Raw genomic sequence first — 27539 nt, 5'->3', positions numbered from 1 at the left:
TAATAATAGATGGTTTTTTTCCCCTTGGAATAAGGTAAATGTGGGACAGGAATATTTTCTCACTTGCTTTAGGCTCAGCTGCTTTGATCTGGAAACATAGAATCTATCATGGCCTCATAAAATGCCTTGATAGATCTCTCCCGCTAGCTTAAAGCCCAGCCCATAGCATGAGTGTGGGGTCAGCATCATCTGTGTGGTTTTTTTTTGGAATGTGTTTGGGCAGGGAGGGAATTGGGTGATCATCGCTGTCTAGCTGTGCTCACTCCATGTTCAAGCTTTAAAAGGGTTTGGCCCTCAGCTCCCTCACAGATGGGATCGTCCTTGTTTTTCTTTGTATCCCCAGTGGCTGGCGGAGTATCTGGTATGTTTGTATGTTTTTGTGAAGGTAAACGAATTCTAAGAGCAGCCAAATAAAGTGTAAGGAAAGGAAATCTTCCTAGAGGAGTTGTTCTATTTGAGAAGCATATTTTCCTATTTAGATTGTCCAGATCTTACATACCCTCTTATCATATTGGAAGGTAGGTGCGTGTGTACTTGTGTGTCTGTCTCTCTGTTGTGTGTGGGTTTTTTTTTTTGTTTTGTTTTTTGTTTTTGAGCATTACGCGGGCCTCTCACTGTTGTGGCCTCTCCCGTTGTGGAACACAGGCTACGGACGCGCAGGCTCAGCGGCCATGGCTCACGGGCCTAGCCGCTCCGCGGCACGTGGGATCCTCCCGGACTGGGGCGTGAACCCGCGTCCCCTGCATCGGCAGGCGGACTCTCAACCACTGCGCCACCAGGGAAGCCCTGTTGTGTGTTTTTGAAGTGTTGCCCATAGTTATTTATTTTAGAGGGTTAGGAAAGACTGAAGCGTACTGTTTTTTGGTAGTAATATATTATTCTGCTCTTTTATAAACTCCCCCCACCCCCAGCCTGTTTCTCCTTCCTTCTTATCTCTCCTCTGCTTCCATAATATTTCCTGGGTCCAAAATTCCACATCCATCTATAGAGAAACCAAAATATAACTTGTAAAATGACTCCTGGGGGCTCTCTTGTGACCTCTGATGAGGATATAAGCAGGTACCTACTTCTGCTTTCACAGCAGGTTCTGGAGTCCTCAAACCACTGTGGTGTAAGTTTTCTGCATTTCCATCACGCATTGTTAATTAGTGATGCCAGGTGAAGGAGGAAAATGCCTTCTTGTCTGAAGGCCGTGTGGTTCATCCTGTGGTGCTAGCTTGGTATTGACTACTGTTTTCTGGTAGAATTTTGAGATATTTAACCAGCATTGAATTCCGTGATAATAAGCATTATTCTCTCATCATGATGGTAACAAATATATCTGGCATTTTTTCCTGTTACTCTCTCAGATCTCGGTTTTCCCAGATGTCAAAGAAGACTTAGCCTTTGTTTATTTGCGTTTTTGGAGTTTAATTCTTAAAGAAAATTTTACTCTCTAAAGTTTGAATAGCATATATGACCACTTTATAAAAAGCTTCAACTATGTAGAATTGGCATTAATGTTAATTCCTGCTGTCTACTGTATATAAAATGCAGAAAGATTGAAAACGTTTAAAAGGAAAACGAGAGCTGGGTCTTAGAAATGAATCTTTGTCCTGTTGTTCATACTCTGGTTTCAGACATATTTGGAAATGAATGGAGGCCTTCTGAGATGTTGCTGCTTTCATAGGAAGTACCATTTTGTTGAGTATATAACAGTACAATAGGCCAGGTGCTTTACTGGGTCAAGTAAATTGTTCTCTGATAATATAATTAAAAAATAACACGAAGCAAGCATTGGCTCTGATGTATTATGATGTAAATCCATTCAGTGGCTATGGATTAGTATCTTGTGGGAAGGCTGTGTTTGTCAGTGCCTACTTATCTGGGGATGGTAGGATTACTGGGGCCTTGTTTCCAGGCCGAAGCCCACCTTGGCTCCTGCAAACTGTTGGGGAAATGAATGGTCTGAAGAGGATGCTTCCCGTAACCATGAGCACAATTCAGGTCAATCTTGGGTGGTACGTTGCGTTGTGATTACGCTATGATGTATTCATTCACTTACATTTCGTTTTTTTCCCTGTTAACTTGGAACTGTGCAGGATGGGATTGTAGCGGTTTTAATATATATGCTGTTTTCAGTCCTCCTTTCTCTAGAACATAATTATAAATTTGTTCAGCCAGTTATTCTGCCCCAAGAACTGTGTTTGCATCCGTTGTGACAGCCTGCAGACTGTTTGTACTGTAATCTGCTTGCTGGTCTGGCAGATGCCGTTGTGTAATGTGGACTGGCTGGCACTTGGCCTTTCTGGAGCTCGTCGTTATTCCCCTCTGTAGGGATCTGAGCCGCTCTGGCCAGGATTTCTCTCCCGATATTCATTTCTTAGGCCTCCTACCGTCCAGTCTCATGGAACGAGGCCGGGATAAATAGAGCCCTTATAGATCATCCGAATGTCAGATCATCCTGGTCCACAGATGAGAAATCTAAGGCTTAGGGAGGACCGGGTACTGGGAATCCTCACGGTGAGAATGTCTGTGAATGTTTGAAGTGATTTTAGAACCAAATCAAAATGTACATTGATCTTGTCCATACAGCCAAAATCTGTATTCCATCTCTGAAAGATGCCCTCCTGCTGTGAGCTTTGGGCTGTTGTTGAAGCCAGAGGAAGGTACGGCAGTACAGCTTTCCCTGGGCGCTGGAGGCCTGGGTGTTTCGAGGGTCCGGAAGCGTGATGCCAGCAGACACGCGGAAGGCTCACTCGGACTGCTTTTTGCGGGGCTCTTTCCGTCCCCATCGCCCCCTCTACTCCCACTACCTTTGGTGCAAACGCGGGCTTTGCCCATGTTGTTGAGATTTCTTGGTTCAGCCCTCAGATGGGCAGGACGTACTTTAATCCCTGTTTGAGGACAGACATTGGCGTTTCACCGCCCTCCTGTGTTTGCCCAGATATTTAAAAATTCATCCTTAAAACAGTGAAGTTTGTATACAAAGAAAGTATTTAAGACTGTCGATACAATTTTCTCTTTTGTTGAAGCAATTTGAGAAATGAAGAGGCTTGCAGATGTCAGTCTGGATACTGACACCCACGGATTTCCCAAAGAGGTTCTATCTCCCTTGTTGACCCTGAATCTAGGAACATAGAAACTGACTTTGTTGAACCCCCCTTGAGCCAGTAGACACTAATGGCATGACAGTGGGGGTGGACACACTTCTCTTAGCAAATAAAGCCAGTAGGGAGCCAGTGCCCAGGCATGCCTGGCCAGGTAAGCAGGCTAAACCCGTTGTGAGCAGTACCCATTCATTTTTGCTAAGCGAACTAGGATCTGGAATACACATGGCACCAGTGTGGCACCCTTTGTGGTGCCGCTACCTTTGAAAGTAGACTTTATCAAAATTGAGAGGACAAATCCAGAATTAAAATCCCTCTGGACTACATCTGGTTTTGTTCATTTAAAGTATGAAGTAGATCTTTGATGCTGGCTGCCTCACCAATTAAACGTTTAGGGGCCTTCATGTCCAGTACTAGGGACGGAGTGCCTCTGTAATGTGGTGCAGTGAAGAGAGCAAAGACTTTGGAATAATGTAGGTACTTGCTTGGCATCTGTGTTCTTAAAATCCAGGTAAAGTTGCTGAGCCTCCATTGCATTGTCCGATAAATGGCAACTACAGCACCTTATGGAGCTGGTTCTAACCCAGTGGTTCCCCGACCTGAGCGTGTAGGAGAGCACCTGGAGGGCTTGTTAAAACCCAGCTCGCTGGGTCCCACCCCCCAGGGTTTCTGATTCAGTTGGTCTGATAATTTGCATTTCTGATAAGTTCCCAGGCACTTCTGCTGCTGCTGGTTGGAGGACCACACTCTGATGACCGGTGCTCTGGTAACCACTGGACTAAATAAACGCTGTACATGATCTAAAGCACCTGGCATATTACCGTCCTTCACCAAGTACTAAATATCCATTTTCTATAGAGTCGCTGTGTAAAATGGACAGTGATGATCGCCGCAGTTAGGAATTCTGGGAGCCGTTCGCCTTTATCAGGTCGATGCAGCCTTTGCTCCAGGAGGACTTGATCTCAGAGCAGTGCTCTCCCCTTGTCGCCGCTTGTTAGTTTGGGTGACTCCTGTAGGTAAGAATTTAGATGAATTAATTTTTCTTTTCTTTGGTGAGCTGCGATCATTTTGTTGTTCTCTGGTTAGGGTTCTCCTTTGAACAGACCTTTACTCCGCCCAACAGGTGTAGCATGGTTCGAATTCGTCTGTTTGTGCCCTCCTCTTTCCTTCCTACATGTTGAGTTTAGGCATTAGCCGGTCTTCCCGTGCCTGCTTGAGATGATACCTTTCGAGACCTTTTTCATTATATGTCCCCAAACGTTTCCTTCCTCAGCTCGTTCATCTCCTTTGTGCAGAAACAGAGCAATGATGTCTGTCCTTCCCTTGTGGTTTATTTGAAATTATTTATAGACTGCTCTCTGGCTGCATGCCGCCTCCTTCCCAGGCCCCCGCCCCCGCCCCCGCCCCGGTGTAATTTGTCTTCAGGTAGTTGCTTATGTGCAGTATGCCCTACCTAAGGGCACGCTGTCTGAGTGGAAGTATTTTCCTGCTACAAACAACTCGGCAAAGCGGACAGTGTGATTTCATCTTGGATCGCCTTTGCTAATTCCCTATCTATAGGATGATTTCCAGCTTCCTGTAGGTCATGGCGGGCGGTGCTCCCTTTGACCCGGGAGGTGCACCCACACTGATGGCACAGTACTAGGTCTGGGGGTGTTTCCCTCTGTTCTTTCTGGGCTGTGGAGGGGAAAGATTGGAAACAGTACTGTGTCCCTGCAAGTTATTTCTTCTTTTGTTTTCTACTTAGTATTCGTGGATGGTATTCGGCTGACAGTGAGACAATGCAATATCCATCACGTCCCCCGTTCTTACGATTCTACCAGGCCTTTCCCCACAGCCCTTCCAGGGCATGTGTGTGAATATGTGTGCGCCTGGCAGCGGTGGGGTGGGAGTGAGAATATGTACATATGGAGGTGCCAGCGCACCTCTCATTCTTTCTCTGATTTCACACGTTTCAACTTGCAGAGGATTTAATTTAATTTATACCCGGCGGGGGAATTTGCCCGTAAAACACACACACACACCTCCATAAGTCTGTCTCTGCCTTTCTCTGTGTGCCCAATTTCAGTGTTTTACAAAGCAAGTTGTGTTTTAGATCAGAGGAGAGATGACACTAAATAATACTGTAACTGTCCCTTGGTGCACAGAATTCATACTTCTAGTCATGTTTCCTGTGAAGGGCAATTCCGTATACTGATCAACATTTTCTCAGTAGCTTGTCTTTTAAAATGAAATTTGTTGTATTTTTAGCCTGTGGGTTTCTTTTTGGGGGCGGTGGTGTCTCCCAGAGAGTGTTGCACAGAGATTGGGACGAGGCAGTTCCCTTGAGGAGGTGTTGGGGAGAAGGAGTGTCACAAAATTCTTGCAGAGGGCAAAATAGGGTCACTTCTCATCTGTGTTTATTTTACCCACTGTCAAGTGTGGATGGGAGTGCTTTGGTTTACAGTCGCCATGACAACACAGGCTACTCCCTGCCCCTCAACAGGCAGTGAACCCATTCATTTATCCAAGTGTCTCAAAATTCCACTATGTGCATTCCATGGACTGTTAATTCAAGTATTTTGACAGAATGTTGTTGTTTGTTCTCTCAAAGTACTTGGTAATGGCTTAAATCCTGTTCGAGTCACCAACTACGTGTCTTGAGGCACTGTTTCCTCATCTCTCGGGGGGGCGATGAGAAGAAGATGGTCAACAACAGAACAGGGTTCCTCAACTTCCTGTATGTGGGGTTTTTCTGTGCTGGGACATTCTCTGAAGTTTTGTGGTCGTATATAACTGAATTTTTTTCTTTCTACTCCATAAATAGATGATATGGGCTTTGTTTTAAAGAAAAATGCTTTAAGTTACCACCAAGTTAAATCTCTTTATTCTGGCTACTTTATTTCAAATTTCCGGGGTGTTGGGTTACTTTTGTTAATTTATTACTTTATTTATATTTATTTTTGTCTGCCTTGGGTCTTCATTGCTGTGTGCGGGCTTTCTCTAGTTGTGGCGAGCAGGGGCTGCTCTCCATTGTGGTGTGCGGGCTTCTCATTGTGGGGTCTTCTCATTGCGGTGGCTTCTCTTGTTGCAGAGCACGGGCTCTAGGTGTGTGGGCTTCAGCAGTTGTGGCTCACGGGCTCTAGAGCTCAGGCTCAGTAGTTGTGGTTCACGGGCTTAGTTGCTCAGCGGCATGTGGGATCTTCCCGGACCAGGGCCCGAACTCGTGTCCCCTGTATTGGCAGGCGGATCCTTAACCACTGTGCCACCAGGGAAGCCCTACTTGCGAATGTTAGTCATTGTGGTTCCCGCCCCAGCTTTATTGAGATATAATTGACATATAACACTGTGAAGACTTTAAGGTATATAACCTGATGATTTGGTGTATACACACATTATGAATGATTACCACAGTAAGGTTAGTTAACGCATCTGTCACCTCATTCATGTACCTTTATTTTTTAATTTAATCTTTCAAATATAAAGTGTTTTTAACTATAGTCACGGTGCTGTCCGTTAGATCCCCAGAATTTACTCGTTATAACTGGAAGTTTCTACCTTGACCACATACACACACACACACCCCTGCTAATAATATACTCTCTGTTTCTATGCGTTTGGTTTTTTTAGATTCCACAGTAAAGGAGGATCACACAGTATGTCTCTGTCTGACTTGACGTGACGCCCTTGGCGGCCATCCTTGTTGCCATAAATGGCAGGATTTCCTTTTTTATGGCTGAATAATATTACATTGTCTATTCATACCACGTTTTCTTTATCCATTCATGTCTCCACAGATTCTTAGTTTGTTTCCGTATCTTGGCTGTAAATAATTGTAAATAATGCTGCAGTGAACATGGGGTTGCAGGTATCTCGAGAGAGTGACTTCATTTCCTTCGGGTGAATACCCAGAAGTGGGGTTGCTGGATCCTGTGGTAGTTCTGTTTTTAATTTTTTGGGGAGCCTCCACACCGTTTTCCAAAGTTAGCTGCACCAGTTCCCACTCCCGCTGACAGTGTGCGAGGGATCTCTCTTTCTCCACATACTCCCCAGCATATGTCTTTCTCATGTCATTTTTCCCTGTATGACGTTTGTATTCTACGTGTTTACGTTCCCTTAAAATGAGTTCAGTTCGTGGAAGAATGAGAGAGTCTGGTGGGCTGTCCTCCAGAATAGAATTTGAGTCCTCACCTGGTGCCTTTCTCTCCTTCTTAAGTCGGCTTTAGGGTCTAAACGGACCCAACCTAGCCCTCAGGTCCCACTGGTTTTATTGTTCTGTTGTTGAGCTAATCAGCCTAGAAGCCCAGGGGTGTGAGGTTGTCTTTGTAGCTGTTTGCTTTGAGAAGGGGAGGCCAGGAAGGAAAAAACTACTTTTCTTCCTGGAAAGTTCTCTTCTCCTGAATGATTGGTTCCCAAGCCTGTTTCTATCCCAGAGGGAAGTTGTTTCAAGGGCAGACTCCGGCTTGTGGCCCAGGTCCTGTTCTTTGTTTTTTTTTTTTTCTTTTTTAAAATACATCTTTATTGGAATATAACTGCTTTACAATGTTGTGTTAGTTTCTGCTGTATAACCAAGTGAGTCAGCTGTATGCAACATCCCCATAGGCCCTCCCACCCTCCCTATCCTACCCCTCTAGGTGGTCACAAAGCACCCAGCTGATCTCCCTGTGCTATGCGGCTGCTTCCCACTAGCTATCTGTTTTACGTTTGTTAGTGTATATATGTCCCTGCCACTCTCTCACTTCGTCCCAGCTTACCCTTCCCCCTCCCCATGTCCTCAATCCATTCTCTATGTCTGCGTCTTTATTCCTGTCCCGCCACTAGGTTCTTTGGAACCATTTTTTTTTTTTTTTTTTTAAGATTCCGTATATACGTGTTAGCATACGGTATTTGTTTTTCTCTTTCTGACTTACCTCACTCTGTATGACAGACTCTAGGTCCGTCCACCTCACTGCAGATAACTCAGTCTCGTTCATTTTAATGGCCGAGTACCAGGTCCCGTTTTCTGTTGTCCTGCTGCAGCTCCGTTACGCTGTACTTCATGAAACCCAGGCTTCATGGTCAGACCGGGAAGGCAGGGCGTGTGTTTGCTGGTTCCCCGAGGTCCCTTTCCATCCAGCTCACGGATTCTTGGCCTCAGTTTCCCTTTCAGGTGTACTCTTGCATATGCTCACGTTTGAGGGGTCTTCTCCGGCGTAGTCAGTAGTTCTGGGCCTGCCTGTTGCCTCTCCTTTGTTGAAGCGGGGAGCAGGATGAGAGGATGGATATTCTGAGTTTTCCGAATTGGGTTTTCTTGTTCAGTCGCCTTACTCTTCTGTGAAATATATCTACAGTTTAGATTGATAGCGAATTATCAGAGCTCACTGAGTAGTGTTTTCGTTTTATGACTCCTCGCTCAAGTTTGTTGGTATCTTTATAATCCTAGAGCTGGAGACTGTAGAAATCTAGGGCAGGGAGGTCTAGCTTACCTGGCGGCACCAGCAGCTCCAGCGATGCACCCTGTTTCTACCTGTAGGATTAATTCATGTAACATTATCTGCTTTCAAAATTGTGTAACACAAAGAAACAGTAATTTGCGGGGGGAATCCCTGTGACGTTACATTGCTGTACTCTGCATCTCAGATGAAATAAATCCATTTCAGAAAGCACTGGGTGGGCTTCCCTGGTGGCGCAGTGGTTGAGAGCCCGCCTGCCGATGCAGGGGACGCGGGTTCGTGCCCCGGTCCGGGAGGATCCCACGTGCCACGGAGCGGCTGGGCCCGTGAGCCGTGGCCGCTGAGCCTGCGCGTCCGGAGCCTGTGCTCCGCAACGGGAGAGGTCGCAACAGTGAGAGGCCCGCGTACCGCAAAAAAAAAAAAAAAAAAAAAAAAAAAAGAAAAAGAGGGTAAAATCTGGGATACCTGGAATTGTGTGAAATAGCAGAATCAAACAGAGAAAGCTGGGGAAGGGAATGACCCTCCTTCCGCAAACCAGTGGGTTCCCAGGGTCAACTTCTGGGGATCTTTTCTGGGTGTGAGGTTGTTGTCACTGGTCTCTGCAGGTAGTTTGGAGGGAGTCGCGGGAGGCAGAAAACTTTTAACTGTCCAGCTGGAAATGTTCTCCTACGTGCTCATTTGCAAAGTGCTGAAGGTGGGGCCTTCCGACCCTTCCCGGGGCTGATGGACGGCTGGGAGCCTGGTGTTGGGCACCCTATTGACACAGTGGAAGACGGATGTCTCTTTGATCCAAGGGAGACCATAAGGGCATGTTTAGGCTGGTGGAATTGAAGAGACTTCTTCTAAAGGGAGTAGTTCCGCACCTCCTGGCCCCCATGGCCTGCCACCCGCATCTTTACGAACAGGATTCAGATTTATCCCGCTTGGAGCCCTGACATTTTGCTGAAGCTATAACTGTGAGGAGGCGTGCATTTAAGTAGCCTCTGTTTCTTTGAGTTAATCGGTGGGTTACAGAGAAGGGGAGGATGTCATTTGTTTCCATGATGCCTCAGCACGTCACGGGTTCCGACCATTTGGGAAGATGTGACAGTTTTCTCTCTCGCGTCTGCCCCTTCACGGGGTCCCTACCAGCACCCATCCTAAAATTGCACCTTGGGGTTCTCCTTTTCCTCCAGAGCTGGCTTGCCTGGTGGTGGCGGTGCAGCGCGGCGAGAAGAGCCACGTGGGAGGTTCCCGTGGCCAGGTGTCTGGCCACTCAGTGGGAGGGGCTTACCTTCTCCTCTGGGCTGGGCAGTGGAATGGGAGAGAATGGGGCCACGGGAAAGCAACACGTCTGCCCATGGGGAGCATCACAAAGATGGACTGTGTCTGGTGTGGGAGGAGCCACGGAAGCTAGGTTTGAGTTTGGGTTCAAAAAAATAAGATTTTAGAGGTTAGTCCCTTTTTAAACTTTCAGTTCATAAATGTTGTTGACAGTTCCTTTTATTATTGGAGGTTTCCATCGGTTGAATTGTCTCCCCACTGCCCGCCATTTTCACAATTTATTAGGATCATGTAGAACATTGGGATTCTCTCTCCCATTTCTTTCCCTCTTTTCTCTACTTTTTGTTCTCTGTCCTCTTTTGTACCGCCATACAGAGAAAATGAAAGCCAGGCGATGCTGAAGCTTTGTGACAGCACCTAGGAAAGAAGGTGGACCTGTGGCCTTCTTTGGAGGGTGTGAGCTGCACTGAAGGAGGTTGACCTGTGGCTTCATTGTTTCCTGTTTATGGACACGAAAATGGGCTTGAGCAGGAAGGATTAATGAAGGGCTTAATTGAACAGGAAGTCTTTCAGCCCTTGGGAGTTGCTGAAGTGGTGCATACAGCTTGGGTGTTTATCTTAAGTCCTGTATAAGAGGTTGGACTTTCCTGTGGTTGTTTCCTGAAACTTGGTGAGGATCAGAACTTGTCAGGGCATTTGAATGTTGCAGACGGAAAAGGGATAACTCGTCATTGACAGCACTGGGTGAAGGGGGGGGCTTGTTTGGATTTCTGTGTGCTGCCAATCTCGCCTCTTGGGGTTTTCTGCAGCTGGCCTTGCTCAAAGCCTTCGAAAGTCCTTTGAGCTGCTTTTATAGCATCTCAGCAAATGCAAATATAGTATCTCTGGAAAGGAGTGATAAGTCACTCGTCTTATTAACAGCAGGGTTTTGTTGGTTAAATGGGTGTAAGAAAACATATTTGATGACAGGGGGCCCCTTGTGAGTCAGAGACCAACTTTTCCCTCTTGGAGAAATTCTCATTTTGTGATGTAAGTGAGGTCTAGTCAGAAGACACTGTCACTAGACCCCTGCGAGGGATCTTTTGAGCCACACACAGTTATGGTGGATGTGTGTGTCCTGCAGATGTTTGGTGAGTCTTTGCTGGTCATTTGCTGCTGCCCACAGACGTGACCCCTTTCCACTTGGTGCTCCCTTGACCTCAGGTATTAGGGCCTGTGGTTTCATATCCTGCAGAGTCCATCTGGGACTCCCAGGTGGTTGACAAAGGAAGAAGTGAGGGCACTTTTATACTGGGGAGAGGCATCTTAGGTCCCAGAATGGGTGTTAAGAGTGTAAACGAGAGACGATCTTGGCTGAGCTGGAAGGTGGTGTGAGTTGGTCTCCATTCCCTTGGCCCGTCTGGTTTAAAAGGGCACTTGATTTGGTTTGATATAGCGATGCCATTTGGATAAATGTCTCTGCTTCCTGGCCTGACATATGGTTACCTTCTGCAACCCTGAACGTTGGTAGAAGTTCAGCATTGCTTGAGGGTATCCTAGGCCTTGTTAGAAAGGAAGGTGAGTTCTATGCCATGACTCTCTTTTGCCTCCTTTGAATTGATGCAGGTTCTTGGGTTTTTACTTAAATTTCTGTGCCACTGTTGTGTCTGCTGGGTCCGTCATGGCAGCCTCCAGTAACACTGAACCTGGGCTGAGTCTCCGAGTCTGGGATGCTGCGAGCTCCTGTTTTTCATTGGGAGAACGTGCCGTAACTCCAGGATCACAGAACACAAACAGCAAAAAAAAAGGGGGGGGGAGGATAGTGGCTCTTATGTTCATTAGTGATTAGCAGATTTTTTAAAATTATGGTCATTTTTTTTCAATTTTGTATTTTCTGATTGATTGATTGATTGATTGATTGATGGCTGTGTTGGGTCTTCGTGTCTGTGCGTGGGCTTTCTCCAGTTGTGGCAAGTGGGGGCCCGTCTTCATCGCAGTGCACAGGCCTCTCACCGTCGTGGCCTCTCCTGTTGCGGAGCACAAGCTCCAGATGTGCAGGCTCAGTAGTTGTGACACATGGGCCTAGCCGCTCTGCGGCATGTGGGATCTTCCCGGACCAGGGCTCGAACCCGTGTCCCCTGCATTGGCAGGCAGATTCTTAACCACTGTGCCACAGGGGAAGTCCAATGTCTAGGATTTTATGACAACTGCTGAAGTTAAAAAACATGACCATGTGCTTCCCCGGTGGCGCAGTGGTTAAGAATCTGCCTGCCAATGCAGGGGACATGGGTTCGAGCCCTGGTCCGGGAAGATCCCACATGCTGCGGAGCAACTAAGTCTGTGCTCCACAACTACTGAGCCTGCACTCTAGAGACGGTGAGCCACAACTACTGAGCCTGTGTGCCACAACTAATGAATCCTGTATGCCTAGAGCCCGTGTTCTTCAACAAAAAAGCACTCGCTCGCCGCAGCTAGAGAAAGCCCACGCACAGAAACAAAGACCCAATGCAGCCAGAAATAAATTAATTAATTAAAAAAGATCCTAGATCTCTTTTATAAACATTCAGGAAGAGACAATGTGTGGATTGTAGCGTATCCCTTTATCACAGAACAGACTTCCCTCCGCATTTTGGTTGGTGATAGCTTAAGTAACACCCATACTTTGAACATTACATGTGATTATGTTTCAGCCTAGTAAATAAATTTCTGTCAGAGCCCCCAAAATGAATACTCTGGGCTTCCCAGGGAAGGAAGCATATTAGAACCATGGTGCATTACTTTAGTTTTGCCTTTTCTTACTTTTCTGGGTGGTAAAAATCACTTTTGGGGGAGGGAACGTATTTCAGAAAACAATCCAGTGGATTTTAGCCCTAGGTATATTTTCAAGATATCAAATGTTGGATTGTGAGTTGCTGTGTATTTTCCATATACAAGCAAGGAACTTGAGTTGTTGGGTTAAACGGTATTGCTGACTTTGTTCATCTCTTACTTTCTGTAAAGAGTGGCTGGTTTCTTAGCTGGCGTCAGATTTTAGTGCAGGTACTAAAAATTGGTTAATGCCAGGCTTATCATAAATCTGCGAAAGTCAGAACTCCCCTTTCAGGGATGATCCCAGAGCTGGCGTCTAAAGACTGTCTACTGCCATCTATTGGTGCTTATTGGCTACTTCATGGGATTTCCAGTGGGCGGGGAAGTTGTCCAGATTCCCTTTTCCATTTGCTGTCCTTTAAATAAAGCAGATCCCTGTTAGCAGACGTACTGTCCAAGAGGCGGAGGATGTGAGAAGCTGAAGGAAGCCCACTCCGTATCTTTCAGGGACTGGGTAGCTCTCTGCGCACCGCCTTTGTGCTTTGGTCCATCACGTGCGGATGGACTTTCGAATCTCACCCTGTGCCCAACTCCATGGGGGGGGAATGTTTCTGGTGGGAAGTTTCCATAGGATTGACTTTTCAGTTATACTGCTAGGGTTCCACTGGATTCTGTTGTTTAATGAATGAACTGTGTAACATCGCAGGATGACTTTCTTCGTGTATTTTTCTTCTCTCCTTCAAAGAACGAAGTAAAACATGATTCCTGCCTCACAGAGTCATTCAGTCTCCCTTCTCAGCCATGTCTCTGCCAGGATTCGAGGAGTTTTCTGGCAGTTCGCAGCCGGGTATTGAGTAACCTAAAATTGAGAAACTGCTGGGGTTCTTGTTGAAATAGTATTTTTAAAAACAAAATTGGCAGTCCTACCTCAAGAGAGAATGAATGGAAAGGCAGATCAGCATTTTCAACTGGTTCTTCGAGGCTTTTACAGACGAGTGCACTTTAGGTAACTTGTTCACACCTTGTAACTACAGTAGTGTGTTAGGAATCTCCTTGGCAGATCCGTGCTGGATTAAGGCGTTTAACTTCCACGTGTTGGTCTTCTGACCCGCGTTACCCTTTTGTTATTTGTGCTGCCAGATACAGTTTTTGCTCAAGACTTGCCCTGAACCCAACGGTCTTTGTGGAGAGGAGCATTTGCAGTTCCTAGATCCTGGGTTTGGGGTTGGATCCCCGAGAAGGAGAGGGTTATGCGGCCCGGGGGTGGCGAAACCTGCGGCTTTCCATTGGTAGTAAACTGTAACACGTGTGACATTTGTGACTGACAGAACAAAAGAGCTCTGTTGCCGCTTTAATTGTTGATTAATGATGATCCCTCTCAAATTTGACATGGTTGCTTTCTAGAACACAAAAGAAGTCAATGTCAAATATTTCCTTGATCATGACAGAGTCAGCATTTCCAGGCAGCCTTGGGTCTTTGACATTTCAGGATGCTGCATCAGACTTAAAAACAAAATAATTGCATCATTTTATTAATGGGATCAAAAACGGTTCTGCATATTGCTTTCCATACCATTTGTGTGGGCCCCCACCACCAGCCTGAGATTTGTGTGCCCAAGAAATGTTGTATTTGGGAAGACAGCACATGTATCTTGTAGATATTTAGTACTTTGGGTATTCTCCTTTCTCTCCCCTGACCCTTTTTACCTGAGGTAAAGAAAATGAAGGCTCACCTTTCTCTCTGATGCCCACTTTCTGAGGGAGTGCAGTTATTTGTGAGCATTTGGAGTGTCTTCCGAAGTCGGGGTGGTGTTTGGGTTTGCAGTACTTGCCTTCTCTTTCGTGCGGCCTTTTGATGGGTAGAGCTGATGAATATACTTATAAGTGGTTAGGTTAGCCTTCCTGAGGATATCTCAGGGTTCTGAAGGAAGTTCATGTGTTTTCCTAAATGAGTGATTTATTCCTAATTGGAAGGATTAGGTCTTAAGGCAGCAGAGTATAGATAGCATAGTAGTTAGCAGTTTAAGGGAAATTATGGAACAACTTTTGGCATTGTGCCATCTTTTTTTGTATTTTTTTTGGAAACACCTATATTTAAAATTTTTTCCACCTCTGCCTTCTAAAGTGCAAGGCGGTGTGTGTATCTGAAGATCTGGAAATTATCACGTTTGCTGTTTTGCCTGACAGCCTGTAGTTGGGAAGTAGGCGCTAGCAATCTTCAGCAGCACAGGCATTTTGGAGGTTTTTATTTCCCACTTGGTACAGGCAAAAGATCAGTACTTGTCACCACAATTATGAAATCATAATGCAAGAGGAATTATTACAGGAATTACTATATTCAGGTTTTATAGATGAGGTCAGAGGAGATTGGAGCTAGAAGGACCCTGAGTTGTTTCCTTTTCATGGGGGTGTCGTTCGTTCCCCCCCCCCGCCCCCCCCCCCCCCCCGCTTCTGCCAACAAGGAAATAGAGTCCTAGCTTGCCCAAGGTCACAAGGTAGTTGAACCAAAGCAGCCCAGGTTTTGTGACACCACAGTTCTTTTCCTTGTACCACTCTGACCAAGCAGAACTTTACAGGGTTTCATCTCCAGGAGATTCAAGCAAAAAAAGTTCCTTTAGGTATATCAGGTTAATAGCAAACTTTTGCTCTAAATAGTTGCCTGTGTAATTTAATTTAAGACAAGTGCTGCCAATATTTAACATCCTGCAGTTTTTAGCATAAATGATTTCATCTCTTTCTATGTAAAGCAAGAAATGAGGCCTCTGATCCAGTATGGCAAGATCTCCAGAAACACCTGAAAGCAGGCATTTCTGTTTTCATGGAGCTGTAGACCTCCCTTTTCTGTCACTGGGTGAAGTCCCTACACCTCAGTGAGACAAACACCGACTGTAACTCTGGAGCAGGGTGGGACGTGAGTGCAGAAAGATGGAGCCTGTTGCCAGTGCTTCTTGTTACCCGAGTTTGCTGTGCGTTGGTCTCTGCTAGCCTCTGGGTTCACTTGAGGATGTGTTTATTTTCTCTTTACTATACAGGATGTTTACAGCCATCCTGTGTGGTTTGCCCGCAACTGCACTTGCATTTGAATTTGGTGGGCAGCTTGCCCTGGGCAGGGGATATCCCCTGCCCGACCCATACAACCTCCAACACACACCCGCCCTTGTTTCTTTCACTAGCTGCCAGGTCTGTAGTGTGTGTGTGTCTGGGGGTAGAATAGAGTGGGTACTTATTTTGGAGATGGAAACACAGGAATTTTTTTTTTTTTGAATAGGCCTTTCAGCAAGTTGGCAAAGCTTCAGGGCGAGCTCCCACACCAGCACAAAGAGCCTGGCTATGCGGGTCCCTCTGCATTTGTCGGATATAACGCATTTTCTTTCTTGAATGAACACACACCCTGCCCTCCCACCCATGCATTGTTCTTTGTTTAGACTTGGGGTATAATCTAAATAACTGGATTTACCAGCTTATGTCTTTAATATTGGAAAATTAAGTTAATAAGATGGTGTTTGGCATCCGCGGCCCTCCACGAGGACCGGCTGGGCACTGCTTTAGACCCCGTATTCCCCCTCGCTCCCGCCTTGTCCAGCTGAGTTGCATGCGTACCGTTCGTCCTCCGTGGGTTTGTAAACTATCAGAAATCTTGGACAGAAAAGGAATTTAATTAACCTAGAAATTGCTGTTGTGCCATATTTAGGGCCGCCCTGGAGATGGAGCACACAGATAGCAATAAGCCGGTTAACTCTATCCTGTAGGTAACCCCAGAGGAGACCCGGAGACACAGCGCCCCAGTGGTGGCGGGCTGCCCGGAAGCTTCCAAAGGCAGGATTTGGGGAGGGCGGGAGGGGGCACCAGGAGAGTGTTACAGAACAAACAGTATTTGGCACAGGACTTGGTCAGCCACCAGTGGGTTTCCTTTACAAGCTTTGTCTTGGAATTTATCTGTTAACTTGGAAAATAACGCTCGTGTTTATTTTGGCCACGTCTCTATTCCCATAAAGGTGCTGCACTTCTTTTCTTTTTAACCTAAATACGAAATATATTTGAAGATTTATTGGGGTAAAATTTTAAGTGATCAAGCGAAACGTTCCTTTGGCTGTTGGCCCCGATGCCAGCGAACCCACATGAGAGAAGGCTTCTTCTGTGAGCCAGGGGCGTGGAAGAGAGAGGAGGGGGAAGCGGGGCGCCCTTCCCTCCGGCTCACGCTGCTCGTCAAGAAGCGCCGTCTCCGACGTGCCGTGGTCTCGCGTGCAGGGGCGCGTGGCGGGACCGCCACACCTGGGCCAGCGGACCGTGGCCCAGGGACAGGGGTGCTGCGTGTGGACACGTGGGGTGCAGCGGCGTGCCTTGGGGTGGGGGGTTACCTTGTAACGCAGCGTGGTTCACAGCCAGAACGCGACCTTAATTGGCTTTTGTTCGATGATGCTCCTGATGGGCAAGTAAGTGGCTCAGTAAATTCTCAACAAGCGGTGCCGGTGGTGGTGGAGGAAATTGTGACCCAACGGGCAGGTTCTTCCGAAACTGATTCTTAGTGAAACTGGATCCCACTCGACCTTCGGGGAGCCATATCCTGGGATGGCCAGTAACTTTACTGGTGGCAGAACCACAGGCCTCTCCTGAAGCCCTTGGGTCCGTTTCAGATCTGTCCTGCCACCTGCGGATTGCCATGCCCTCTGCTTAAAAAACGTGTGACTCCGAAGGAATGAGTGAGGAATTGGTATTGTTCATAAATGGGACAGCAGCGTAATGTTCCTGCCCTTCTCTCAACATCTACGGAGGGCTTGCCCTCGACACACGGAAGCCCGTACATGCAGACTTAGGACACAAGGAGGCCCCGGCAGGAGAGCCCACTCTGTAGGCCACCAAAGAGCAGAGGAATGGACATGGAGTTGAGCGCTAGGTCCCGGGGGATGTGCTATTTGAGGGTGGCTCAGTCTCTCCGAGGAGGTGAGTTTTGAACAGAGACATGGAAAACGTGCTTCCGTAAAAAGCAGCAGGCTGGAATGTTCCCCTCGCTGGGTTATAGGAAGAAGCCAGCCGTGGTGAGATAAAGGGGAGAAGCATTCCAGCTAGAGGGAGCAGTCTGGGGTAAGCAGGGCCCCCTGAGAACCTTTGCCTCCATCCTAAGAGCATTTATTTCTACATAGAGTGACACTCTGGGGGGATCAGATCAGTAAAGCAACTTTCGTTTCAACACATACCCCCACCCCCACCCCACCCCCGCTCCGCCCCCCAAAAAGAGGCACTTTTGCTTAAATGGGATTCACACCAGCAGGGCTGAGCTTGGTCGTGACTGGGTTGCCATGGGGCTCCCGTCCCTTCTAGAGAAGGGTCACCCTAGATGGCGTTACCCACGAGAAGGGGTTCAGATAGCAAGCTCTGCATTCTCTGAACTTGCTCTCTGAATTTTTTACTCTTTTAATTCACATACACACATTTACACCACGGAAGGTGAGGAACAGCGATGATTTGATCTGAAACCACTTCTATTCCCTCACCCTCACTGCCCCTCAACCCTAGATTGTAACACACTGTAAATAAAAGGTTACCCTCAATGTATTTATTCATGTATACATGGATTTACACGTTTCTTCCTCAGTTGGTTTAAGTTTCTTCGGCCTGCTGGAGAGTTTGGTTTTAGTTGGTTTCACTGACCTTCCTGGCACGGAGGAGTCTTCTGTAAGGGAAATTTCTTCCTGGATCAGTTAATAAAAGATCAACACAGAAGTGAGTCTTGCTCCACTTGACACTGTGGTTTGTGTGGGACAGACGCCCTCTGTATTTTCTGTGTTCTGGCTTGCTGTGCGTTACCAACAGGCAGCAAAGGCCCTCCTGGCTAAACTTCAGGCAAAAAAGCCCTTGGAGGCCCTACATTCCGCTTGCTTCTTCTCTTGATGCCCAGGAACTCCACACTCTCTCCAGCCCCACCCCTGGGTGGCTCTGAACTCCCTTAGCTCAACCTAAATTTCCATTTAAAGCATTTTCACCCTGGTAATGGACTGGAGGGTGTTCCTCGTGGAGGGACGGGTGGGTCCCATCTTGCTGGCCTGCTCACGGCTGGCGCCCAGCAGCTGAGCGCAGGCCCTCCTGGAGCCCCACCGCCCTTGGTGGGTGTCTGTCCTCTCCTGCACGCCAGCCTCCTTCCTCCCACAGCACCTCCAGGTGCAGATAATATAGGTCTTCAGCACATCTGGACCTCCCCGCCCCCTTTCTGTACTGATTTTAAATAACATACATTTATTTCCCCGTATCAGACACTCTAGAATGAATCACCTATCCCACAAACGTACCCGAATGGCTAAGAGTGCTTCCTCCACGGATTTGGTCTCTGAGTTGTGTGATTCAAACTCTTTCGTTGCGTGGGGACAGCAAAGCAAAGTCACACCTTTGTAATCCCCCGGGACCGCATACACAAAGCCAAACCGCAGACCTGCCCTTTCCGCGAAGTACGGATTCTTCTGGCCTCTTTAAAACAAGATATTGGTTTGTCTTGTTCTTTAGGTCCTGCTTTCATCTGGGTCTCACAAATATTTAATCACTTGGGAGCTTGGCTTATTCCTCTGAGGGGTAATTTATTTTACTGCCGCTTTTTAATCTGTTACGCCCTTATTTTTCATAGCCTCCCTGAGAAAGTCATCAGGCAAAAAGCGCCTTTTATTTGAGCCACGGTCGGAGCATTAATCTTTGAGGTTATGAAATTGTAGAATGTTTTGCCGTGTCCTACTCTGTCATCTGTGTTTGCATGTTTGTTTTTCATTCAGGCTGTGCCGCCTTCTCATTATGTGTGGCATTTGTCGTTGCCGGCTTTTGAGAAAGCAGTAAACACTGAACATCCTGTTAACGTACAGGCAGTGATTCCATAAAGCCCCCTTAATGCCCAGAGTGTGAGTTGTATCCATTTAAATGAAGATGTACAAATCAGAAAATTGACAATTAAAACCCCTTTTCAGTAGGAAAACATGACAGGGGTTTTCTTACAACAGGAAGGGCAAGTTGGAGGAGAGAAGGAGCTTGTTGGAAGAGGGAAGGTAGTTCTCTTGGGCTCAGTCCACCCTGAGGGTGGCAGGGCATGGTGCCGCTGTCTCCTTTTCTGTATCCTGTCCTTTCTCTGAAGCGGTCCTGCTCAAGGCACGGGCTGTTTGCTGCCTGGTGCCAGTGAGCTGAATAGAGAAATTGAGAGTGAGCAGTGAGCATGTTAAAGCAGTTGAACAGGGTGATTTTATGTCTGTTGAGTCTAATAATAAATTTGAGCTTGTAGTTCATGTCTTTCATTTCCCCCCTACAATAATTATCTTATAAAAATATCCATTTGTAAAAGACAAAATCTAAAGGGGACCGTGAGGGGGAACCAAATGCAAAATGGATCCTCTTCTGTGATGGTTTGAGAAGCGCTGCTCTTAACGTCTCTCAGTGGGTCACACAAACACACACCACCCCCATCTGATCCTCCTTGAAGGTCAGTCCTCTGGGCTTGGAGGCTCTCCCAGCACACACTTCTGCTCTCTCAGCTTTTGGATAGTCAGTTGGTTGCAAAAGAAAGCTCTTTGTTCCTCACAACACAGGAATTGGGAGTGTTGTTCTATTCCCTTACCATTTATGACGTTTGGAATTTCTGTTAAACCCTGTTATGTGGCTGTTTTCCTTTGGTTATTCCTGGGTTCTGAAGTGCTTTTGATCCACTGTGACGTTTGTAAGATTTTAGGGACTGAAGGTTGTTGCCCAGTTAGTGAGCAGCAGTCATGCTCTCTCCCTGTTGATCAAATATCAGTCCATATTGGGAATATGACCTATTCAGGAGTGTTTCTGGTGGGTCGTAAGGGAGGCAAGAGTTGAGTCTGAGCAGGACATGGGAGGTTAAAACTTAAGGGAGCTAATTTTTTACAAAGTGGAAAACCTCTGTGTGTGTGTGTGTGTGTGTGTGTGTGTGTGTGTGTGTGTGTGTATTTTGTTAAATACTAGAATGTTAAGGTATTTTGAGCAATTTAAGGGAGCTAATTTTTTACAAAGTGGAAAACCAGTGTGTGTGTGTGTTTATGTGTTTATTTTGTTAAATACTATAATGTTAACTTAGAATGTTAGGGTATTTTGAGCACCAGCAGTTAAAGATACTATGCTTACTGTTTTACATGATCTCAACGATAGTTAAGGGAAGACTTGTTTGTGCTGTAGAATTATAAATATATGTAATACTCAAAGCAGCAGCAGATCCATTTAAAGCCCTGTGCCCATAGGGCTGCTTTTTTTTTTTTTTTGGTGGTACGTGGGCCTCTCGCTGTTGTGGCCTCTCCCGTTGCGGAGCACAGGCTCCGGATGCGCATGCTCAGCGGCCATGGCTCACGGGCCCAGCTGCTCCGCGGCATGTGGGATCTTCCCGGACCGGGGCACAAACCCTTGTCCCCTGCATGCGCAGGCGGACTCTCAACCACTGCGCCACCAGGGAAGCCCAGGGCTGCTTTTTGATTCTTGTTTTTTCCCTGCTCTCAAATACTGTGTCTTGAGCATCTTTATGAGCAGGGCCAGAGAGGTGGTTTAAAGCAGGACAGGTACAGGTTCACACCCTCAAAGGTGTTTATTTTCCATTAGGCGTTGAGATCTTGGAACATTCAAGGAAGAGCTAATAGTAGGCAATTTATGATAAAGGTCAAGTCAGTTATACAGGGGGTAAAAACACTTAGGTAGAAAAAGAAAAACGACTACTGGCTACAGTGTTAGGAAAAAAGTAAAGAAACCTTTCCAAGAGTCATTAGGATTCAAATTAGTAGTGTCTGACATGTAAAATTGTGCAAATGAACAATGTCTGGTTAAGGAGATTGAAGTTGTGATTTGTAGACACCAAGTGGATAAATTAGGGGATTGGTATTTACGTAGGATGGTAATAGGGGAGAGGCCTGAGAAAGGTAGGTTAAGGCCAGTTTTTCAAATCCCTAACTAAGGACTTTGGACTTTTTGTATGGGCAGAAGGTAACCCATAATTTGGCCATGAAAGAGGGGTTTTTGAATAGACTAGAGAAGTAGACTCCCCCCCCACCCCCCTGCCCCCTGCATTACAAGCTTTAATTCCAGGTGGATTTATTTGGCTGAATTGGAGTTAGAAGAGCTTAGAGATGGGGAGACTACTTCCTCTGGGGGTGTGAGACCAGGTCAGTGACAGGCTAAGGTGGATGGGGTGTCCTTAGACAATATGAAGGCAGTTGTGCATGTATTTGTGATCGTATCGTGTTAAAGCACAGAATGTTAAATAAACGTGGCAGGTGATTTGTGGAAAAGTACAAAAGCCGTTAATCCTGTGTCACCTAATACCGCATGCCGCTTTGGAAATACCCGGGCACACACTGGTTTGTGCACAGGCATGTGCTTGTGTGCAAACGTACACACATGCTCATGGTGCGTATTTTATATCCGTGTAGAAAACGTAGCCCTTTAAAGCAAATTTATTGCCCTTTAAAGCAGCCTTGTGGTTTACGAGAGTGAGAGAGATACAGAGAACCTTAATTAGAAACAAAGAGTTTGCTTGAAATAAGGTCTCTCTTCCCTTTTGTGTCATGACTTTATTGCTGCACGTTGATCTATATCCTCCCGATCTCTGCTCGTTGTTAATTTTCTTTTGCTTTTACAGGCCCAGGCTGCAAGCACAAAGGAAGTTTGCTCAATCCCAGCCGAATAGTCCCAGCACAACTCCAGTAAAGATAGTGGAGCCATTGCTACCCCCTCCAGCTACTCAAATTTCTGACCTCTCTAAAAGGAAGCCTAAGACAGAAGATTTTCTTACCTTTCTCTGCCTTCGAGGTAAGACTGTGTTGCCCGTTCAGAGGGAGCGGCCTGGTTGAAGGAAAAGGGGGCAAGGCTGCCCCCAGGAGTTTTGATGTTGGCTTTGGTCTCTGCTCTACAACCTCTTTGAATTCCCAGCCTGGTTTGAGGGAGTGAGAGTGTAAAGGGGAGGAATCCCACCCAGAGGGTGCTTGGGCCTTCCCGTTGCTCCTTCCCTTTGCCTCTGACTCTTGAACCACCTTTCTTGGCGTCTCAACACACACTGTCACGGTTTGCAGTCTTCCATTTTTATAATTGACTTCTCCCTGACATCCTTCTAGGACCTCTACCACCCCAGCGTCACCGTCACACACATGCTTTGCAAACTTGGCTTTTTGTTTTGTAATTTTTTTTTTTTTTTTTTTTTTTTTTTGCTGGGGTAGTTGTGGATGGGTGTTGGGCCCCGTTTCCTTGTGTTTCCTGAGGTCTGGGAATAAGCCCCGCTGATGGAGGGTCCGCCCCCTCCCCCCCACCATACTGCTTTAGGGAAAATAAGAGTAGTGCTTTGTAGGTATAGATAACAGTGGAAATACTGGTCTGTACATACGAACAGGACCAGTGAACGGAGTGCACGGAGAGGATTCTGTAATTACAAAATTACAATTTTGTAATGAAGGATGGGTTTGGATTTACATGGCCTTATTTTGGGAAAGTCTTTACTCTAGGAGCTAAGTGAGGGAAGAACATAGAAAATGGTCAGGGAGATTGAGGGGCCTCTCCATTTCAGGTAGGAGCATCACAGAAGGGAGTCTTCGTGCTTCTTATGGCCCTGTTGGGCCACAGCATTTCAGTCTGTCCTTTGATTGATGGTGTTGACATTGGTCACTCAGCTGAGGCAGGTCTGTCAGGCTTTTCCACGGAAAGCGGGCCCTTGGCAGCTTTTGTGATTATACATATTTCATTGCGAGGCTCTTTGAAACTCCGTATTTCGTTTCTCATCAAACTCGATTTACTCATTTTGGGGGATCTGGATGGACTCATTTCCTGTTTTGTCTGGAGGGTTGTAATCTATTACTCATCTGTTTTGATGTTTCATTGTCCCAAATCCCATCGGTGGAGCCCCTTCAAGCTGGCTCCCTTGCCCTTTGACACATCCCTGTCATCCTCCCATCCCAGCTCCCTGACACAGTGGAATGTCCCGAATTCTTGTTGTGTACTCGCTCCCTCAGCCCTGAAATCAGCCATTTCTTCTAAGAGCCCTGTTTATTTTAAGGAACAGCTGCTCTTTAGAAGCTAGGATCTGGGCTTGAGGTGTGCTCATAGCTATTGGAGGGAAATGCATTGTATGGGGGGGGACAGGTGCAAGGGCATGTATGTGCACATGTACACACATGCTCATTTAGTATGCACATCTATGTCTCTAGGTCTATTAAAATCCATGAATGAGTACCAGTACCTCCCAATTTTAGTTTAGCACCAAAGGGTTCCTTCTGGTTTTCTTTTTTCTTTTTTTCCCTATATTAAACAGTGAGAAAGTTGACTCCTGTTATCCATAAATTGTTTATTTGAGCCATCTTTTCCAGTGTGCCCCACCTCCCCTCTCTTCTGCCACCCTCCCCATGGAGCCCTTCTGATCTCACTTGGCTCGGACCCTGTGAACGGCCTGATCCTCCTTTGGCACACGTGCACACACACACACACACACACACACACACATGTACCAGTTTGCTTTAGGACTAGGGAATGGAAAATGAAGGGTGAGGTTTTTGTTGGAGATTACAGACTACTGATATGATAGTCCTGGGAGACTCAAGGCATAAAGGAGGAGAATAACTATTTCAGAGTGTGGACCACTTCTCCCTCACGAAAGGGAGGTGGGGTGGGTAGCAGGGCCTCCTGCCAGCATCTCCCTTGGGTTTGACATAGCTCCTTGCCAAAGGAGTCTAGTGATCCTGGGTGTTGAGAGTGGAGATGGAAAGGGAGGTGTAGAAACCCACTAGGAAAGAATCAAGTGCAGGGTTGGCTGTGAAGGGTGAAAGGAAGAGGAAAGGGGAGAGTGAGCGACCGACCGGTAGGCGGTAGGGTGGTGTCATCGGCAGTGGAGGGTGAGTGGGGCCAGGTGCTCAGAAGAAGGAATTTGAGCCAAAGGGATCTCTGTAGGGTCAACAGTGCCATCAGCAGCAAGATGGTTCAGGTAAATAATTAAAGCTCTGTGTTGGTAGGACTCTTAATTGTGTCTTTTTAATCCCACTGGAGCCAAATTTACCTTGGAGTCATGCCCTTAACTCTTTTCTTTAGGAAGATTCACTCACTGATCGTGTTCTATTAGGATGTCAGAAAACTGCTCTGCAGATTATGGAATTTAGTTATGAAAGTTTTTACCTATGGAGTGGGTGTGACTTGTTTTTAGAGCGGAATTTGTATGTTTGTGCCTATATATGCATAATTTTTTAAAAATCATATTTTTTTCTGGTTTTGGATGATTTGGGGAGGACCTTGCTTGGAGAGGCATGCTTATTACTCGAGTAAATGGCACCTAGGAAAAACATTACCAAATACCCAGCTTTGACATTTCTAGGCCTACACACAAGAAAATCATGTCTTTTCATAGACACAGTTTACTTCTGTCACTTGTCAGATTGAACAAAAGTTTCAGTGAGTGAAACCTAAGATGTTTAATTTTGGAAAAATGCTCTGAGGCTTGGAAAGTTATTCCTACATTCATGAGCCAGACAATAAAATAGGTTTCGTTGTTTATTTTAGCTGATAATGCAATAAGGTTTTGACACAGCGTATTGCGCTCTCTTACTGTTCCTCCTGTACTTGTTAGATTTAAGGTATTTTATATTAAAAGCCAGGGCTTTGTGAGGTCAGGTGTGTTTACCTGATCTGGCTTTTCTAAAAGCCTCAAATGATAGGTGATTCGCTAAGAACTTCATGATACTGGAAATGTGATGGATTTGGTGGCATTAGATGACATACTTTAATATGCAGTTGCTTGAGCTAATTAAAACTCAAATTTTGAGGTGTACAGGGGTTAAATAGACAAAGCCTGTTGTACTTTAAAAGTTTAAAAGGTTTCAAATGTTGAAACTATTTTTAGTTATAAATGTATTTCATGTTCCTTTAGGGAAGATCAGCAGAAAAGATGGAGAAACAGACCAAAAAAAAAAAAAAAAAAAAATCAAAATACCCCTCCCTCGAATCTCCCAGAGACAACCAGTGTTTATCATCTCCTTGGTGAAAATGTTACTAAGCCTTCTCTGTGCATATACACTACAAGGCACACACCCCAAATGGAATTGCATTATATTTTTATTTTTGCAATCTGGTTTTCCTATTTCACACGTAAATACCCCTTCCATCTTGTGGATGTCTCATCATTTATCTAATTCTTGATTTACATGTAGATGTATTCCTAACTTTTAGGTATCAGCTGCTGGTGACACTTCCTCACTTGAGTCTTGGCCTCATCTGGAATCTTTATAGACAAAGTCGACAGTTAGGAATTCGATTAACTTTTAAAAATTCCTGCATTCTAATTGTGCCGCTGCTCTTTTCCTACGGGTTCCACACCAAACAGGGCCTGTCTGAGCCCCAAACTTTATGCTCAGCCTCAAGAGCCTGGCCATTCTGTCACCCTTTGCAGGAGTCTCTGGGTAAAGGAGACAGTCTTGATAGGCTCAGTATTGGTGGGAAAGAAAGCCTGGCTGCAGAAATCATGAAGGAATCAAAGACCTGGAAACGATGTTTATTGCCAAGGATTACAGATCATCCTTTTCTCCAGTCCTCCGTTGTTGCCCGTAATAGTCTCAGCGCTAGTTTGGAATATGGAAGAGAATGACTCTTGAGACGGAGAAAAAGCCAGCAAGTAGAGTTCTTTAAGCCTTGGTGTTCGTTACCCATCAGTGACACTCGGCAAGACCAAGACCCAGCCTTCTCCCCACAACTCCATTAAGTATCTTTAGCGAAAACCTGGGGTGGGGAAAAATGATACCATTAATAATTCTGGGATTAGTGTGTGCATGTCAACACAGCAGCCAGTTGTTCAGGGATAAGAAGCTTTAGAGATTTAAAAAATCTGTCTTAAGGCACGCAGAGACCTTTCAGCTAAGTTTGGCAGGGCTCTCTCCTTTCCTATTTAATATCATGACCTAAAATCTCTAAAGGAAAGGAAGAGTGAATAGTGCAGCCGGCCTGAAGTGTTTGCCTGCAGTGTATTTATCTTTAAATGGCTGCTTTGAAGGGGGTCCACGTGGCTCCTGCCAGAGGCGTATTAGCATCTTCTGCCGGCGCACCTCGGCCGAGAAGAGGGAGGGGCGTGTGCCCCGGGGCGGCGCGCTTCCGTCACCATCGCTGCATTTTCTGTCACCGGTCTCGTTATTCTTAATGAGTTCTGTCTTCTTCTCTTTGTCCTGACTATGATTATTAGCAGGTTAAAAAAGCTTAACACAGCAAAGCAGTGGCAGGTTAAATGATTCTCTTATTTATATTTTTCTCTTTATGGGGCTCTGCAAACAAGGGGGATTCCCAAGGGGGGGGGTCCCTGAAAATCCACATCTACACAAGGTTCCTTCTTCTGACCGTGGGTGTCACAGTCCAGTGTCACAGTTCGGAGGAAAGAAGAGAGCTGTTTTGGAGGAGGCGTTCTTAGGAAAGACCCACACCGTCAGCCTTGTGGAAGCAGTCCTTTCTGTTTTGGGACTGCTTGCCTTTTGTTTCGCAGGTCGTAGAGAATCTTCAGCGATCAGCCGTCATTCAATTGCTAATTAATTCAGCGAGCCTTTATTGAACGTTTTTTTATATGCCAGACACTAGAAAACAGATTAGCAACAGGAAAGCAGTATCCCTGTGGTAGGTGCGATAGATCAACTAGGCAACAATGCTAGGGTAGAGGGTGCACGTGTGGAACAGGAAAGGGACTCTGCCCAAGGCTCTCTGGGATGGAGCTGGCTTTGTAGAAGGAGAAAGCTCTGCAGAGCCCCTATCAAGGCCTGGGATGCAGCTGGCTTTGTAGAAGGAGAAAGTTCTGCAGGAGCCCCTGCCAAGGCCTGGGATGGTGTTGGGTTTGTTTTTTGGAGGGCCCCTCGTTAAAGCAGGGGAGCTAGACGTGTCAGGTTCTGTGGGCCCTGGGCTGGATATTCACAGAGGTTCTTCAGCTGAGAGAGGGGACATAACATGTCCAGACCCTCATTGAGTAAGATGATCCTGGCAACGTCGGAAAACGGATTGAGGCTAGAGGAAGGGC

At 46.2% G+C, this 27539-nt stretch overlaps 1 protein-coding gene across 4 annotated transcripts in view; it reads left to right on the top strand.

Moving 5' to 3' along the window:
- The window catches only part of JARID2 (jumonji and AT-rich interaction domain containing 2), a 242420-nt gene that overhangs the window by 158919 nt on the left and 55962 nt on the right, over positions 1 to 27539 (top strand). For all 4 annotated transcript variants that reach the window (XR_010835163.1, XM_067006734.1, XM_059076488.2 and 1 more), the window contains exon 4: positions 22161 to 22330. Coding sequence is in view for 3 of the 4 variants with exons in the window: in XM_067006734.1 (XP_066862835.1) it covers positions 22161 to 22330 (170 nt within the window). In the remaining variant the exon portion in view is untranslated. The remainder of the gene's footprint in view (positions 1 to 22160; positions 22331 to 27539) is intronic.

The sequence above is a fragment of the Kogia breviceps genome, chromosome 10 (genome assembly GCF_026419965.1).
Source record: "Kogia breviceps isolate mKogBre1 chromosome 10, mKogBre1 haplotype 1, whole genome shotgun sequence".
Lineage (NCBI taxonomy): Eukaryota > Metazoa > Chordata > Mammalia > Artiodactyla > Physeteridae > Kogia > Kogia breviceps.
The sequence above is the reverse complement of the archived record's forward strand: the minus strand, read 5'-3'. Positions and strand labels throughout refer to the sequence as shown.